Source organism: Muscardinus avellanarius, assembly GCF_963383645.1.
Source record: "Muscardinus avellanarius genome assembly, chromosome: 10".
NCBI lineage: Eukaryota > Metazoa > Chordata > Mammalia > Rodentia > Gliridae > Muscardinus > Muscardinus avellanarius.
In genome coordinates, this window is record NC_137796.1 from 60,590,671 (window position 1) to 60,609,300 (window position 18,630).

Here is an 18,630-nt window from a genome sequence, read left to right on the forward strand (position 1 = left end):
CTTAAAGGAGAAGGAGGTTAAGAATCAGAACACAATCATCTGAAAGGACTAGAATCCAAGATCCTGGGATGGATGGAGAGAGAAAAGGGGGCCTGACAGGCTTCTGGGGAACCGAAGAGTCCCTGCGACCATCATCTGAGAAGGGAACGAGTAAGACGCCAGCCACCGGGGTCACTGGGGAAGGGACAAGGACCCGAGAGGTGACAGGTTTGAAGATGGCCTTTCCCTCCACCCCAGGGGCTTCTCACCAGGTGCGTTCCGAAGAGCTGTGCCCTGGGGTGGTGGAGGCTCGGGTCTCGGCTGGAGCCGCTGGCTCCGCCCCACCGGCCTGGGACCTCCTCCGACTCCTCTTTGGGCAGCGGGGCGGGGACGGGAGCCCGCCTGGGGCTGGGCGAAGGGGCGGGAGCCCTGGCGGAGCTGGAGGCCCGGGGCTCCCGGACGCCCTCCTTCTCCGCGTCCTGGGGCTGCGGGGTCGGGCGGGGCGGCCACCGGCCGACTGACGGGAGCAGGTGCCGAGCCACGGGCGCAGAGTGAGCCGCGGCGGCAGGTGGCCGTGTCCCGTCCCTGCCGGCAGGTGCCACCTGTCGCCTTTTTTCCCCTGACGCAGCAGTCGGAGTCAGATTTAGGGAAGGGGAAAGTTCAAACCCGAGCCCCGGACACCTAGGTCTAAGAAAGGAGGGGGCTGGGGGCTTGGACTCCTGGATCTGCAGGAAGAGGTGCAGAACAGAAATAGAGGTATTGTGTTTCCAGCAGGCAGACGGGTTCAGGATGGGGCTGCGGACCCAGACTTTCTGGGTTAGAGGGAGAAGGCTGGAGTTTGCGCTGCGAGGGTGAGAGGGAGAAACGGCTGGTTCTAGGGACTTGATGTTCGGCAGAGCACGCTTCGGGCTGTGTTCCGAGGTGTGTGGGAGGCCCTAGTGCTCCTGGGTTGGGTTACACGCAAGAGGGCAAGCTGAGGCCATGGCTATAAATACCGCTTCGGATTCGGCAAAGACCCAGTGCTGCGGCCGAGGGTCCTGATCCCTTAAAAATCACCATTTGTAAGGCCCCGAGTCTTAATAAGGGAGGCGTTGGCAATACCAGATACTTTTATTGATCCAAGGCATTCGCATCCCAAGCCCACAGTCCCATACGCTATCAAAAACTCAAATTCCCAGCGTTCCACGCGGGGGCAAGAACTACAACTCCCAGAATGCCCGTCCACAGGCGCCCTCCAGTGAGCAGGAGCCCATGAATTTTTTAAGGTTCGCGCGCTCGTTATCTATTGGTCTCAAGGAGGCGTGGCCACAGGAGGTCCGTGGCGGTGATTGGCCGGGAGCTCCTGCTGCTCAAGATCCCAAAGGAGGCGACGAAGCCTGCGTAGTTCGCGATGCAGGGCGTCGTCTGTCACTGGACCTGTGAGACGCAGGCGCGAACTGCCCAGAGGCAGGATGAGGGGAGGATGCGAGGAGAAGCTTTCGAATATGTCCCCTGTGAGGCCGAAGAGGACAGGGTTAGCGTCTGGAAATGGGCATGAGGACACCGGCCGTGGTGGCGCATGTTTGTGATCCCTGTACTTGGGAGGTTAGACAAGAGTGTCGCAGGTTCACAGCCAGCCTCAACTACTTAGTGAGACCCTCTGCAACTTTGTGAGCCCTTGTTTCAAAATGAAGAATAAGAAATATTCATTTTGAAACAAGATAAAGAAAGAATTAAAAAATAGGGCTGGGGGTGTAGCTCAGAGGTAGAATGCCCCTTACTTTAATCCCCAGTACCACCAAATTAAAAAGGGGGGAGGGGCATGAGATGCCCAAGGCTGTACCATGACTCAGGAAAAAGACTTCTAGCAACTCATGGAGCAAAGCTCAAATGGGACTCTTAGAATCCTGGAGCAGAGCCGGTCGTGGTGGCGCACACTTGTAATCCCAGTACTTGGGAGGCTGAGACAGGAGGATCACGCAGGTTCGAAGCCAGCCTCAGCTACTTAGTGAGGCTCTCAACAACTTAGTGAGACCCTGTTTCCAAATAAAATATAAAACAGGTCTGGGAGTGTTGCCTGGAGGTAGAAGGCCTCTGGATTTCATCCTCAGCACCCCCCCCCCAAAAAAAAAAAATCCTGGAGCAGGATGGGAGTTGTAATTCAAATTGTGCAGGACAATGAGAAATAGGCTTTAATAGTTGAGTACTGGCTCAGCTCATGCTTGTAATCCCAGTCCTTGGGAGGCTGAGACAGAGGATTGCTGGTTCGTGGCCACCCTCAGCAACCTTGTGAGGCCCTCCACAATAGTGAGACCTTGTTTCACGATAAAATATAAAATAGGGCTGGAGTGTAGCTCAGAGGTAGAATGCCCCTGAGTTCAATCCCTAGTATCACAAAAAATGAAAGTAAAAAAAAAATAAAATAGTTGGATACCTAGATCTTTAAGGAAGGGCTGGGAACATAGTCTTAGGAATTCCAGAGGATGAAGGGGTCTGGAATCCTAGAGGAAGTGGAAAAGGGTTATAGAGATAAAAGGGTGGAGCCTGAATCCCTGAGGGGGGGGGGAAGAACTGGTATTCTAACACTTTTGTATCCTGGAATAAAGGGATCAAAGTTTAGCACTTAGGTCCTGGGAAAGGAAAGAGTTAGAGGTCCATGATTCTGAAGGAGGAGAAGAGGGCTTGGCAATATAGACTCCTAGGTCCTGAGGAAAGAGGAAAGTCAACGCCCCAATACTGGTATCCCCATTTCTCCTCACCTGTGTCCACAGCGTCCCGCTCAGCTGGAGGAGGGTCCCAGGCAGGCGGTGGTCCGCGCCCAGGACCCAGCTGGTAGTGGCTAAGCAGGTGATGGAGCTGAGCAGGGGTCAGGGTGGAGTGGTCAGTCCGTAGGCTGCTCCATGAAGCCTGGTGGGAGGACCAGGTAAGAAGTTTATGGTCATTATGGGGCAGTTGAGAAATACACTAGGTAGAAGGACCTTCGTAAATGGAGTGAATACAGTAGGAGATAGTGGAGTCTGACCATGACTGAAGACACTTGTTACTGAAACAATGGCAGGGAAAGGTATGCTCGCAGCAAGTGTGTGTGTGTGTATGTGTGTGTGACTAGGGTTGAACCCAGGGCATTCTATCTCTGAGCTTTACCACCAGCACTTTTCTTTTTTTTTTTTGGTGGTAATGGGGGTGGAACCCAGAGGCTTTCTACCTCTGGGCTAAACTCCCAGACCTATTTTATATTTTATTTGGAAACAGGGTCTCACTAAGTTGCTGAAAGCCTCACTAAACAGATGAGGCTGGCTTCGAACCCGTGCGATCCTCCTGTCTCAGCCTCCCAAGAGCAGGGATTACAAGCGTGCGCCACCACGCCCGGCTTCACCAGCACTTTTCTTTTCTTTTGTGGTACTAGGGGTTAAACTCAGGGATGTTCTACCTCCGAGCTACATCTCCAGCATTTTTATTTTTGTTATCTTGAAGCAGGGTCGCACTAAATTGATGAGGCTGGCCTTGAGCCTGTGACTCACTTGTCTCAGCCTCTCGAGTACTGGGACTAAAGGGATGTGCCACTGCTTGTTATGGGGATTTTTTTTTTTTTGGCAGTACCAGAGATAAAACCCAGGGTCATTATTCCTCCGAGTTATACCCCCAGTCCTATTTTTTAGTCTATTTATTTATTTATTTATTTATTTACTTATTATGTATTTATTTTTATTTTGGTGGTACTAGGGGTGGAACCCAGGGGGCTTTCTACCTCCAGGCTACACTCCCAGACCTATTTTATATTTTATTTGGCAACAGGGTCTCACTAAGTTGCTGAGAGCCTCACTAGGTAACTGAGGCTGACTTCGAACCTGTGCGATCCTCCTGTCTCAGCCTCCCAAGCACTGGGATTACAAGCGTGCGCCACCATGCCCGGCTTCCACTAGTCTTTTTATTTTTGAAACAGGGTCCCACTGAGTTGTGAAGGGCCTTGCTAAGTAGCTGAGGCTGCCTGTGAACCTTGATCCTCCAGTCTCCGCCTCCTGAATGCTGGGTTTACAAGCATGCGTCACTATGCCTGGTCTGTTACGGGGATTTTTAAACATTAAATCAGAAGAGTTAGCTGGGTGTGGTGGCACACACTTGTAATCCTAGTACTTGCAAGGCTGTGACAGGAGGATCTGAGGTTCGTGGCCAGCCTCAGTTACTTAGTGAGGTCCTCCGCATCTTAGTGAGACCCTGTTTCAAAATAAAGAATAAAAAATAGCACTAGGGGTGTAGCTTGGAGGTGGAAAGCCCCTGGATTCCATCCCCAGTACTGCCAATGTTTTTCAATTAATAAAAGATCCGCGCTTGGGAGGCTGAGACAGGAGGATCGGGCAGGTTCGAAGCCAGGCTCAGCTACTTAGTGAGGTTCTCAGCAACTTAGACCCTGTTTCCAAATAAAATATAAAATAGGTCTGGAAGTATAGCCTGGAGGTAGAAAGCCTCTGGGTTCCACCCCCAGTACCACCAAAAAGATAAAAGAAAATAAAAATAAATAAATAAAAATAATAATAAAAGATAAAAAAATAAAAAGACTAAAAAAGTAGGGCTGGGGTGTAGCTCAGAGGTACAATGTCCCTGGGTTCCATCTCTGGTGCCGCAAAATTAATAAGTTAACAAATAAGTAAATAAATAAATAAATAATAGGGCTGGGGTATAGCTTGAAGGTAGAATGGCCCTCGGTTCAATCCCCAGTACTAACAACAAAAATAAATAAATAAATAAAAAATTAGAAGACCTAACCACAGTCCCTGACCTGAAGTTTAGGTTTAGGTCCAATGGATTTTAGTTTGTCTTTGTAGCACTGAGTATTGAACCCGGGGGCATTCTACCTCTGAGCCACACCCAGACATTTATTTATTTATTTATTTATTTATTTATTTATTTATTTATTTCTGTGGTCTCAGATTCCCAAATACCAGGATTATAGGTATGCACTGCAGCACCGGATACCTGCAAACTTTTTTTTTTTTTTTTGTGGTACTGAGGATTGAATCCAGGGGCATTTTGCCTCCAAGCTACACCTCCAGCCCTTTTATTTTGAAATAGGGTCACATTAAGTTGCAGAGGGTGGCCTCAAACCTACAATCCTACTGTCTCAGCCTCCTAAGCATTGGGATTACAGACATATGCCACTATGTCTGGCTCTGCAAACTATTTATTTATTTATTTATTTATATATTTTACATAAATAACTGGGCATGGTGGCACACGCTTGTAATCCCAGCATTTGGGAGGCTGAGACTGGAGGATTGTGGTTCAAGGACAGCCTCAGCTACTTAGTGAGGCCCTCTGCAACTTAGTGAGACTCTGTTTCAAAATAAAGAATATAAAAAAAATGGGCCAGGGGGTAGCTTGGAGGTCAAATGCCTCTGGGTTTCATCCCCAGACCCGAAAATAAATAAATAAATAAATAAATAAATAAATAAATAAATAAGCCGGGCGTGGTGGCACACACTTGTAATCCCCACGCTTGGGAGGCAGAGACAGGAGGATCGCACGGGTTCGAAGCCAGCCGCGCTGGCTTAAGAGACCCTGTTTCCAAAAACAAGTATAAAATAGGTCTGGGAGTGGAGCCCGGAGGTAGAAGGGCTTCCAGGAACCCCAGTACCACAAAAATAAATAAATAAATAAATAAATAAATAAATAAATAAATAAATAAATAAATAAATATGAGCTATATCCCCAGCCCTATTTTATTATTATTATTATTTGCAGTACTGAGGATTGCACCTTGGAACATTCTACCCTCAAGCTACACCCTCAGCCCTATTTTTACACTTTTTATTTTTGTGATAATGGGGATGGAACCCAGGGACTTTCTACCTGCAGGCTACACTCCCAGACCTATTTTATATTTTACTTCAGAACAGGGTCTCACTAAGTTGCTGAGAGTCTCAGCTTAGCTGATGCTGGCTTCAAACCTGTGCGATCCTCTGTCTCAACCTCGTAAGTACTGGGATTATAAGCATGAGCTACCACACCCAGCTTATTATTTATTTTGAAACAGGGTCTCACTGGCTGGGCACGGTGGCGCACGCTGTAATCCCAGCATTCGGAAGGCTGAGACCGGAGGATCGGGGTTCGCAGACAACCTCAGCTACTTAGTGAGGCTCTCTGCAACTAACTCAGTGGGACCCGGTTTCAAAATAAAGAATAAAAAATAGGACAGGTCGGTGTAGCTCGGAGGTCAAATGCCCCTGGGTTCTATCCCCAGACCTGCAAAAAAGAAAAAAGAAACAGGGTCTCACTAAGTTGTGGAGGGCCTCACTAAGTAGCTGAGGCCGGCCGCAAACCTGCAATCCTCCTATCTCAGCCTCCCAATATAGGGATTACAGGCATGCACCACCATGCCTGGCCCCAGCCCTATTTTATTTTTGTTTTGAAACAGGATCTCACTAAGTTGATGAGAATCACTCTACTTGCTGAGACTGTCCTCAACCTGCAATTTTCCTGTCTCAGCCTCCCAAGTACTGGAACTATAGGTGTTTGCTACCATGCCTAGCACAAGCGATTTTTAATACATTCTACTGGGATTCAGACATAGTCAAGTGTGGTCACTGTTGGTACTGGCTTCCTTCTAGCTGCTAGCTGTCTGAGCTGAGCGTAGAGATAAGTTGGGGTCTTAGGGGAAATCCAGGAGTGAGCTCATTACAGAGGGCTGCTGAGCGGGTTGAGGAGTTAGCAGCTGGGGTCAGGAGTCACCTTCAGCAGGGAGGTTCGGGGCACGCAGAGCAGGTTCACGGCAATGGAGAGTTTCCGGAAGAATTCAGTGGCAATGTCACCCAGCCCAGCCCCCTGGAGCCAGTCCAAGACAAGATCCAGGTTGGTTCGGATTTGGACAGCTCGGGACCACTGATAGAAAGGTCGGCCTTGACCTGTGAGGGAAGGGTGTGAGGGGCCATGGGTAGGTAGAACCTGTCCTGGCTCCCAGACCATTCCTTACGGCTTGGAACCCGGAGCTTGTTCTCCAAAATACCCAAAGGCGCGTCCTGAGCCTGTGCAGAGCCTGGTGTGGGTCTGGGAGGCTCCCGTCTTTGCCTCCCTGATGGCTTCCAGCCCAGCCCTCACCTCGTTCCATCAATGAGTTGAGGAGGGAGGCATTGGAGAAGAAGAACAGGTAGCCGAAAGTCTGAGACACAAGGTCTGGGTGCAGCTCGCACTGGCTGGTCAACTCCAGCGCTGCCTGGAACACGCCCAGGGTAGGCCTCAACCCGGGAGGCATGGCCGCCAGCTCCGCACCAGGTCCCGGCAGCTCTGCCCCAGCTGTGAAAGGGTTGCTGTCCAGGAGAGCAGGCAGTGTTGAATAAAGAGTCTGAGGAGACAGAGGAAGACACAAGTGATTCCCTCTATCTCAAGGGAGCTTCAAGGTGGTAGAGGATGAAGATAATGGGAAGCTCCACCAGAGGCTTCTGGGAGTTGTAGTCCATCCTCCCTTCACCCAAAGGGGCTCCATGAGCAAACCCCTACTCTGTAGATGTGTTTCTAGCATTTATTAGGGCTGGAGCAACCCAAGTCTTAAGAAAGCCTCTCTAGAGTTTATTTTAAGTAAGACCACCTCTCACGCACTATGGAACTTGTAGTTCTCAGCAGAGACAGCTCAAGGACAAAGGACACTGGACAAAGAAGCCCCCTTCAGTCAGAGAATTATCCAGAACTCCTGAAGGAAGGAAAGAGAATGAAGTCAGGAAGTGGGAGTGGGGTAGCAGCCAGTGGAAAGTGAGACCAGGCCAAGGACAGGAAATGAGGTCAGAGGCACAGAAGAAAGAAAACCACACTTGGCAAGGATGTGCAGGAAGTAAAGCCTCAGAGGAAAGGGCTTCATAATCAAGGCTGCTCCAGGAACTTAGAGATGATCTGTCCCAAAAGATCTTCTTGGGCAGGATGTGGTGGCACATGCTTGTAATCCCAGTACTCGGGAGGCTGAGACAGGAGGATTGCAGGTTCTCATGGCCAGCCTCAGCTACTTCATGAGGCCCTTCGCAGCTTAGTGAGACTCTGTTTCAAAATAGTATAAAAAACACGGCTGGGGGTGTAGCTTGGAGGGGGTGTAGCTTGGAGGTACAATGCCCCTGGCTTCCATCCCCAGTACCATACACACACACACACACACACACACACACACACACACACAATAGGGTTGGAGGTGTAGCTCAGAGATAGAATGCCCTTGGGTTCAATCCCCAGTTCTGCAAGAAAAAAAGAAGAAAGGTTCTCTCCTGGTTTATAGATCAGCAGCCCCACCATAGGCCAAAATCCCTGAGAAATTTAAGAAGCAATATTCAGGTCAAACATGGGAAAAGCAGGTCCTTTAGGAAGCACATTCAGAGAGAAAAAGGTACATGGGTCAGAAAAGAGAGTGGATTCAAAGCTACGGGAAGTGAGCCCAGCAAACACAGGAAGTAAAATCTGATTCAAGAGCTCTGGTTTAGATGATAGCACCTGGCACTAGATGAACACACTCTACCTATAACTTATCAGTGGACTTAAAAAAAAAAACAGGAGCTTGAGAAAATGGTGATACGACCAGGTAGTAACATCAGCCTGTCAAGAGGTGATGACTGCAAAGCAGAAAGAGACGCCAGAAAGGCAGGAAGTGATGTCAGCTCAAGCCGGAAGTGGTATTAGAACAGCCGAATACTGGGATGACACGGAAGTGGTGTCACAGGAGACGGAAATCTTGAGTCAAACAGAAGGTGACAGAGCACCGCAACGTGCGTTAAACAGAAAGTGATGCTATATCGAATAGGAAACCAGGGGCAAGGCCAACCTTGGTGAGGTAGTAGACAGACTGCTGGAAGGTACACATGATGACTTCATCCATGAGGGCCATGGCCTCGTCACACAATTCCAGGTCATTGCAGAGCTGTGGGTCTGAGGACAGGCCTGGGGGTGAGAGAGAACCAGAGGCTGGCAGCCAGGGGCCCAGGTCCCCAGGCTCAGGAAGTAACAGGGGGCTTGGATAGGCGTAGGCCTGGGGCCCAGCTCACCCTCCTGGTCGGCCTCCTTCTCCATTTCCAGTACTTTCTCCTGCACAAAGCTCAGCAGCTCCGTGGTGTTGGCCATCCACAGCATGAGTGGCCGCAGCTCCACAGACACAGCCTCAGGAGTCAGGGGCACCTCGGGGACCCCCTCAGGGTGGCTGGGGAGGATAAAAGGAGCCTGTGATCCTGGTCTGAACCCTAGAATCTGGCTGTAAGTTGAGGCCCGAACCCAAGCCCAATTCACAGCTAGAAAGGCTGAGTACCAAGGAGGAGCAGAAACTTGCTCTAAGAGGGAATAAATGCAGGACCGAACACAAATCCCAACCACCCCTCCGGATCATTCTGCCCAGAATAGCTCTTACTTTTCTGGTTGACGGTCACCAATTTCCTTAATCTTTTCCTGTGGAACAGTAAAATGAGAATTATGGTGAGAATATTAAGGAGGGCGGATTGTCAGTTAATACCCTAGTTTTTCTAGAAGCACCTTTTTGATACTCTCCCCACTTTTCAGATGTATCCTAACCCTCTTTGTCATAATGGTCTCTCCCTCTTCTTACTTTTTTTTTTTGTTTTTGGTTCTGGGAATTGAGAATTGAGTCCAAAGGCATTCTACCTCTGAGATACAGCACCAGCTACTAAACACACACACACACACACACACACACACACACACACACACACACACACTAGATTGAACCCAGGAGCATTCTACTTCCAAGCTACACTCCCGGCTTGACTTTATTTTTATATTTATTTATTTATTTATTTATTTTTGCGGTACTGGGGATGGAAACCAGGGGCATTCTACCTTCAAGCAACACCCTCAGTCCTATTTTTCATTCTTTAATTTGAAACAGGGTCTCGCTGAGTTGCAAAGGGCCTCACTAAGTAGCTGAGGCCGCCCACGAACCTTCCATCCTCCTGTCTCAGCCTCCCAAATGCTGTCATTACAAGCGTGGACCACCACACCGGCTCTGACTTTATTTTAATTTATTTATTTTTGGTACTATGGATTGAACTTAGAAGCATTCTACCTCTCACCTATGCTCCCAGCCTGATTTGATTTCTTTATTTGGAAACAGGGTCTCACGAGGCTGCTGAGGGCCTTGCTATGTTGCCAAGGCTCGCTTTGGACCGGAGATCCTCCTGTCTCAGCCTCCCGAGTACTGGAATTACAAGCATGCGCCACCACGCTGGGAAACAGGCTCTCACTAGGTTCGTGGAAGTCTCATTACTTGCTGCGGCTGTCCTCTAACCTGCGATCCCCACCACCACCACCACCACCAACCCGTCTCAGTCTCTGAAGTATTGGGATCATAACCGTGTGCCACTGGCCTCTTCCTACCTTTTAAGACACAGTCCTAAGATCATGACTTGTCTATCACTCTTTGGTCTCTGCTAAACAGTTTCTTCTTACGGACAAGGGACTCCCTAAAGCTCCCTCTAGGCCCTAGCTCCATAGGGCGGGCTTTTCCTCTTCTCCGAATGATTTCTTTGGCGCTCGCACGCGTAGGTTCGACGGACCCATCCTCAAAGAATGGCCTCGCTTGCTCGCCACGTCCGGCTCAAAACTCCAGGCCGACGGGCTGCTCCCTGTGCTTCTCACACGGGATTCTCCAAATTCCCATCCAGTGGGATCCCCTCCTTTCCCAGCCCGAGCCTGGTGGCCCGGGGCCCCCCCGGGGGCGGCAGGGGCGGGGCGCTCACCCAGACGGCCTCCCTGATGAGCCGGGCCAGGCGGCCGAGCAGGCGCGGCAGGTGTCCGAGCTCCAGCTCGCGCGCCGAGTGCTGCACGCACAGCGCCAGCAGCGTGGCGGGCCCGAGCGGCGGCAGGTCCCCGGCGCCCGCGGCCGCGGCGCGCACGATCTCGCCCAGCAGCGCCTCCTCCTCGCGCGGGCGGAAGCGCAGCAGCGGCTCGCGGCCGTCCAGGTAGGCGGCCAGCGCCTCGCCGCGCTCCTGCAGCCCGCGGCCGCACAGGCGGCAGGAGAAGGCCCAGCCCGGGCCGGGCGGCGGCGCCCCGGGGCGCGCGGGCAGCCAGGGCGGCCGGGCGGGCCCCGAGCCCCCGGCGCGGGGGTCCTTGTACATGAACAGGAAGTGCTCCCCCAGCCCCAGCAGGTCCCCGGGGTGCAGCTCGGCCTCCCGCAGCAGGAGGCACCCGTTGTGCGTGACCGGGGCGCCCCGCGAGGGCCGCACCAGGGCGGGGGGCTCGGGGCCCGCGCGCACCGTGCAGTGCCGCGGCAGGATGTCGGGGGCGCTGAGGAAGGTGTCCACGTAGGGGGCCGGGGTCCCGCCGCGCGAAGACGAGGCCCCGCCGCGGCCGAACACGTGCTGCTCCCGCGTCATCACGTACACCACGAAGTCCTGGGGGGGAGGCAGAGAGCCCCATCCCAGTTCTCTGTGGGATGGACACTTCCAAACATTGACCCCTTCCCCCCTCCCCCTTCCACGCTCCATTCTCCCCCAACACCCACCTCTCCCTTTATTTAGTTTTGGAACTGGAAATTGAACCCTGGCACATTCTACACCCCTAGCCCTTTTTAAAAAAAAAAAAAATTATTTTGAGAAATGATGCTGACTATCTTGCTAAGTTGCTGAGGCTGGCTTCTAGTCTTCAATCCTCCCAAGTACTGGGATTATAGTTCATGCCCAAGTACTGGGATTATAGTTCATGCCCAAGTACTGGGATTATAGTTCATGCCCAGCCCGTTTGGTCCTTTAAATTAACACGTCCAAGGAGAGATCTACTGGGATCCCCAAAGGACTCTTCAAATGCCCCACCTCCAAATTAGTGGCCTCGTTGAAGGAGCCTTCTGTGGTAGGCCCTCCCATAGCATGCATCAGAAGAGGGTACTTAGAAAAAAAACCCTTTCCCAGAGTGGATTCTACCTTGTTGGTCCTCAAAGAACAGATGCTTCCAAGGAGCTCCTTCTCCAAAGGACTCTCCCGACTTCTTAGCAATTCTGAATGTATTCTTCCCCAACCTACAGTAGACTCTCTCACAACATCCAGCCCAAGAAATGAGTGCTTCCAAGGACACCACCCCCAAAAAATGGACTGTCCCATTATCCTCAGTGATGGCCCTTTCCAAGGAAGCCTTTGTCCCTTTCCCTATCCCCAGGCCCACTTGTTCACTGTTCCACTCTCAGAATGGAAGCTTCCAAATACCTTTCCCTTTCCAATAATAGTTTCTCTCAATATCCCAAAGCAAGACTCACTCAAATATGTTTCTTCTATTACATACATCCATGAATATGCACTTCCAAGAAGACACCCTTTCTACAATAGATATTCAGTCTCTCTCTTTCTCTCTTTCTTTTTGGTACTGGGGACTGAACCCAGGGGCATTCTACCTCTGAGCTACTCTCCCAGCTCAATGTTTAATTCTTTAATTTGAAACAGGGTTTCCTTAAGTTGTGGAGGCCTCACTAAGTAGCTGTGGCTGGCAACGAACCTGTGATCCTCTTGTCTCAGCCTCCCAAGTACTGGGATTATAAGTGTGTGCCACCACACCCAGCTTTCTCTTTGCTAGTAGGGATTGATCACAAAGGCATTCTGCCTCCGAACTACACCGTCAGTCCTTTTTTTTATTTTTATTTTTTGGTGGTACTGGGGATGGAACCAGGGGCAGTCTGCCTCTGAGCTATAACCCCAGCTCTATTTTATTCTTTTTATTTGGGAACAGCATCCCACTAAGTTGCAGATGGTCTCACTAAGCTGCTGAGGTTGGCCACACACCTGTGATCCTCCTGTCATAGCCTCCCAAGTGCTGGGATTACAAGAGTGCAACACCACACCCAACCATTTATTTTGAAATAGGGTCTTGCTAAATTGCTAAGGCTGGCCTTAATCCTGTGATCCTCCTGTCTCAGCCCCCCAAGTACTGGAATTACAGGTGTGCACCACAACACCAGGCTGGATTCCCTACTTATTCCAGTACCACCATGAACTCATTTCTTTCTTTCCCTCTTTCCCTCTTTCTTTCTTTCTTTCTTTCTCTCTCTCTCTCTTTCTTTCTTTCGTGGTACTGGAGATGGAACCCACGGGCATTCTACCACTGAGCTACCCACCCCCAGTCCCTATTTCTTAGCCTTTTTTTTTTTAAACAGTCTCACTGAGTTGCAAAGGGCTTACTAAGTAGCTGAGGCTGTCCTTGAACCGTGATCCTCGGCTCTCTGCCTCCCAAATGCTGGGATTAAAAGCGTGTGCCACCACGCCCAGCATCCATGAACTCATTTCTAAGGAAGCATACTCCTACAAGAGACTCACCTACTCGCATGACAGAGGATCCCAGAGACACTCCTTGTTTATCAACAGAATCTCCCAGTATTCCCATCCCCAAAGCTGACATCTCCATAGAGATCTCCATATGGTGGGTTCTTCTAGGTATTTCACTTATAAATAGATGCTCCCGGGAGAACCGTCTCTTACAGAGCATCCTATTCATCCCTCTATAAAGAGATGCTTTCCAGATCCTTCCTAGAAATGTCCTCTCTCCTCCATCCCGTAAAAATGGAAGCACTGACCAGCTGATGGCAGTGCACCCTTGTAAACATAGTACTTGGGAGAGGCTGAGACAGGAGGATCACAGGTTCCAGGCCAGCCTCAGCTACTTAGTGAGGCTGTAAGCAACTTAGCAATACCCTGGGTTTTTTTTTTTTTTTTTAAAGCTATAGCTTGGGGGTAAAATTCCCCTGGGTTCAATCCCTGATACCCCCCCCCCCACACACACACAGAAGCACCAGCTGACCTCCTTCCTAAAACAAACCTAACACTCAAGTTCACCCGTGTGTAAAATACTTATAAATATCAGTGCCACCTGCCTCCACCAACAATGGTCAGATTGTTCCAATCTAAGTTATCGTTGTTACAAATGGATTGGTCCACTCTCTCCACCAAGAAAATACACACTTATTCAGGACAAGATCCCAGACTCTGGTCCAGTGATTTCCCTGGCCCAGTTGCACACTCCCAGTACTCTCCCTCCAGAAATGGACTCTTGGGCAGCTGCAGTGGAACATGCTTGTAACTCAGTACTTGAGAGGCTCAGACAGATAGAAGGATCACAGGTTCAAAGCCAGCCTTAGCAATCTAATGAGACTCCATTAAAAAAAATTAAGAAGAGCCAGGCATGGTTACAGGCTATGCTTGTAATCCTAGTACGTAGGAGGCTGAGATAGAAGGATTGCAGGTTCACATCCAGCCTCAGCTACTTAGTGAGGCCTTCCACAACTTAGTGAGACCCTGTTTCAAAATAAAATAAAATAGCCGGGCGTGGTGGCGCACGCTTGTAATCCCCGTGCTTGGGAGGCGGAGACAGGAGCACCGTGCAGGTTCAAAGCCAGCCTTGCTGGTTTAAGAGACCCTGTTTCCAAATAAAAATATAAAAAATAGGTCTGGGAGTGTAGCCCGGAGGTAGAAGGGTTTCCAGGAACCCCAGTACCACCAATAAATAAATAAATTAATAAATAAAATAAGGCTGAGGGTATAGCTCGGACGTAGAATGTCCTGGATTCAATCTCCAGTTCCGAAAAAAAAAAATTAAAATGGTTGGGGGTGTAACTTGCAGGTAGAAAGCCTGTAGGTTTAACCCCCAGTACCAAAGAAAGAAAGAAAGAAAGAAAGAAAGAAAGAAAGAAAGAAAGAAAGAAATGGACGCTTGCAAGGGATCTTTTCTCTCCACTGGACTCCCTTTGATGAAGACAGTGTTTCCCTCCAACTCTGAGTGAAATTAGTCATTCCCTGGTAGTCAGTGGAATAGTCGTTTACCCTCCTCTCAACAAGCTATTTTCTGTTCTGGAGCCCTGCTGGACCACACCTCCCTGAGCTCCTGAACACCTGAGGCTACCTTCACCAAAGGGATTCTGAGAGTGGACTCGCGGTGGGGAGGAGCCGCTAACCTGGGCATCCTGGTAACCCTGGAGCAGCAGGAAGTAGGGGCGGTTGCTGGGGGCCTGGATGAGGCACTGAGTCAACTGGTCGAAGTCCCCGGTGTCTGCAGGTCCTAGTTGGGCATCGGCTGCCCCTGGGGCCATGCTAAGTGCCTGTTGCCTGCGTTCCTGCTGCCGCCTCCGCCGCCCCTGCAGGCTAAGCTCCGACACGCTGCGCCGCAGAGACAAGTTTTCCGAGCGTTCCTTGCCCCCAGACCCTGTTGGGGGCCCTGATCCGGACCCTGGACCAGGACTGGCCAGCGCCGCTCCGCCGGACGCTGCCCGGGAACGATTTTTCTGTGGCCGCCACGAGGGGGCGCCCGTGCCTGTGGCGAGAGATGGAGTGGGACTGAGACTGGAAAGACGGAGCTGAGGTCACTGGAGACAGAATCTCTCCAACAAGTGCGGCCGCTTGCCCCTCTTAACGTTTGCAGATGCTGTCCCTGTGCCTGGAACACACTGCCTGCCTGACTCCTGCCCACCTTGCAGTTTTCAGCTCAAATATGCATTCTCTTAACAATCACCTACTATGTGCAGGGGACTGACCTGGGCAAGGAGTAGCCGAGATGATCCTGTCCTCAAGGAGATAAACACTTTCCTCCTGAACACCTTTCCCTGCTCGTCCGAGTTGAGGCAGGTAACTAGACCTGTACAGGGCACTCGGATTTTCTCGACCCCGCATGGGCCCTGGCATGTAATTGGTGCTCAGTGGAAGTTAACTTAATGAATAAACTAAAGTGTTTCCCCCTACGACTGTCAGATCTGGGAAGGTGCGAACCTCACCTGCCAATGGCACTGCTGTATTCCCCCCAGGTCCCTAAAACACGGGTGGCCCACAACAGGTGCTCAGCAAACAGTTTTGGAGAAAAAAAATGCGATCACAATCACATTCGTTATTAAGCACCTATTATGTGCCAAGTGTATACATTATCCCATTAAACCTTCGCCTAGAATTTCACTGAGATCTACCGACAGAGAACGAATTGGAACCCAAGCCTGAGTTCAAAGCCCATCCATTTGATGACCACAACACTTTCTCTCCCAAAAGAACATGTAGAAAGCCACTTAGAGGGCCCACCCCGGCCGGGTTCCATGCTCACTCGCTATTTCAGGCCCCCAAGAGGCATTAACCTTCCTTGGCCTCTCTGAACACCTCTTCCTCTAGCCTCTTCCTTTCCCAGGTGCCCACACTAGGCAGCCAACCCGGCCTGAGGCCACCCTGATCCAAGCCCTAGCCCCTCAGAGCCTCCTCCCACTTTGTCCTCCAGGCCGCATCCAGGAGCCCTCCTTTCCAGGCTCCACTCATATAGGCCCCACCCCTCAAGAACCACCTCGACCTACTTGGCAGAGAGGCCCCCAGCCAGAGACCCAGGCCCACCCCACATCAACCGACCTAACCTTCAGGCTCCAGGCTGCACCCCCTCACCACAGGCCCTGCCCACTGGCTTTGCACATCCTTCAAGGATACTGGCCGTGCCTATTTCTCCGGTTTCCTAGTTCTGTAATTTCTATTTCTCTCCAACACACAGGCAAAAATCTCTCGGTACCCTATAGGTTCTCACCCATTCCACAGGCCCGCCCTGCTTCCAGACCCCACACACTCCCTAACCATCCACCATTCCTTCGGTCTGGCCACACACTCAGCCTCCTCCAAAGGCAGTGTCAGATGCCTAATAAAGGCCATGTCTCCATCCCGGGCCACTCTGGGACACTTCCAACCCCCACGGCCAAGCAGGTCATGACAGACAGTGTCCCTAGCCTCACCTTGTAAATCGAGATCTACCTAGAGGCCCGACCCAAATCTCCAGCTCCTCGCTCTGGCCACCTCTATCCGGAGATGCCGGCCCCGCCCCAGCTCTGCCCTCCACCTGTAGGACCTGGTCCTAGAGGTACGTACCATCCAGATTTGCGCCTATGGGCGGGGCCCCGTCGGCGCCCCACGTCCCTGGCCGCGCCCCTCTCCCCTGCCCCGCCTCATACCGCTGCGCAAGCCCCGCCCTTCTAGGCCCCTGGCCCCGCCCCGTCTCCTCTGCCCCGCCCCCTACCGACGACCAAGCCCGGCCCCATCCAGGTCCCTGGCCCCGCCCATCACCTCCTACCGACGCCTAAGCCCCGCCCCACCCAGGTCCCGGGCCCCGCTCCTCTCACCTGCCCCGCCCCACCGACGCCCAAGCCCCGCCCACACAACCCGACCACGCCCCACCCGATCCCTGGCCCCGCCCCTCTCGTGCCCCGCCCCGCGGGCTCACCGTCGCTGTCCGCCGCCCCGAAGGCCTCCTGCTCCAGCCGGCGCGCCTCCTCGCGGCCGCGCAGCTCGAAGCGCCGGCCCCAGCCCGGCCGCGCGCGCCACAGCTCCTGCACCAGCAGCGGGCGCTCGGAGTCGCCCAGCACGCGCAGGTGCTCGGCCCGCCACTCGCCGCTGCTCACGCCCGCCGCGGCCGGCCGGCCCAGCGCGTCGCACAGCGCGAAGGCGTCCACGCAGCCGCCCTCGCCCGGGCCGCCGCCGGGGCTGCCGGCCAGCCCGTAGCGCTCCAGCGCCTCGGCCACGAGCTCCCGCGCCGTGGAGCGCGCCGTGGCCAGCACGCTCTTGTAGTTGGCGCCCGACGCCAGCCCCGCGCCGAAGATCTTGAGGACCCCGGGGGGCGCCGTGGGGCGCGCGGCCAGCGGGGGCTCCGGGGCCACGCCCGCCGCCAGCTCGGGCAGCTTCTTCTCGCTGGCCCAGCGCTGCGCGCCCCCGGGGCCGCCGGCGGCTCCAGCGCCGCCCGAGCCCGCCGCCCCGGTCCCCGAGCCGCGGAAGAGCTGCGAGATGCGCTTGGCGCGGCTGCCGGAGGCGCCCCCCGCCGCCTTCACCGCGCCCACTCGCCGGAGCTCCACGTGCGGCGGCGGCGGGGGCAGCGGCTCGCTGCTGCGGCTCCCCGTGTCGGAAGACGAAGACCTGGGAGCCCGCCGAGGGGCGGGGACGCGGGACAGAGGCCCAGACAGACACGCAGAGGCCGGAGTGGGGGCCGGGAAGGGGAGATGGACACAGACAGACAGACAGACAGACAGACAGACAGACAGACAGACAGACAGACACACACACACACACACACACACACACACACACACACACACACACAGGGGTCCACAGAGAGATGGACGCAGAGACGGACAGAAAAGCAGACACCCGGGGTGGACGGAGATTGGGAGGGGTCGAGGCCAGAGGCAGAGAGAGAGTTTAAATAAATTAATAAATAAGTAAAAAATAAATAAAGGCCAGTCCCACCGAAGGAAATTCCAAGAGGTGAACAGAGCGGGAGGAAGGAAGGTGAATCAAACCCCAGCGCCCTCTCTTCGTTGCATCCCGGGGCCCATCCGGCCTGACCCAACTCCTGGCCCCCACTCTCCCCCACTGCGCTCTGATAGCACAGCGTCCCTCCGTCTCCTCTCACCCCCAGCCCCAGCTGGACTCCGCACTCAATTCAGGAATTGGTGCTGAGCCTCTAGGGTCCCTGGCTGAGACTCAAGGCTTGGGGGTGGACCCAAAACGGGGACAGATGGGAGGCAGGTGGGGCAGAGGCAGGCATCCCGCCGAGGTAGCACTCACTTGACAGAAGCGGCGCTGGGCCACCGCCGGCCTAGCTTGGCCAGCTGCTTCCTGGGGGAATTGATCCACAAGCCCACTGGGAGATGGAGCTTCCCAAAGCGGGGGCTCCCGCCCTCCTTCCGTTCACCAGATAGCATGGCCCTAAGAAAAGGTG

At 52.9% G+C, this 18,630-nt stretch overlaps 1 protein-coding gene across 2 annotated transcripts; it reads right to left on the minus strand.

Annotated features, from left to right (window-relative positions):
- Positions 1-1,270: 1,270 nt before the first annotated feature.
- Positions 1,271-18,613, minus strand: RASIP1 (Ras interacting protein 1; the record flags this gene model as incomplete). Of its 2 annotated transcripts, none has more annotated exons than XM_080702770.1 (11): positions 1,271-1,470; positions 2,718-2,865; positions 6,685-6,857; positions 7,051-7,294; positions 8,750-8,853; positions 8,970-9,121; positions 9,326-9,363; positions 10,671-11,324; positions 14,861-15,216; positions 17,140-17,825; positions 18,477-18,613. In XM_080702770.1, the coding sequence occupies 11 exons, from the start codon at positions 18,611-18,613 to the stop codon at positions 1,271-1,273; spliced, it is 2,892 nt and encodes a 963-aa protein (XP_080558896.1). The 2 variants fall into 2 exon arrangements, with proteins under 2 accessions (XP_080558896.1, XP_080558895.1); XM_080702769.1 differs by having other exon boundaries at positions 8,750-8,865.
- Positions 18,614-18,630: the final 17 nt, after the last annotated feature.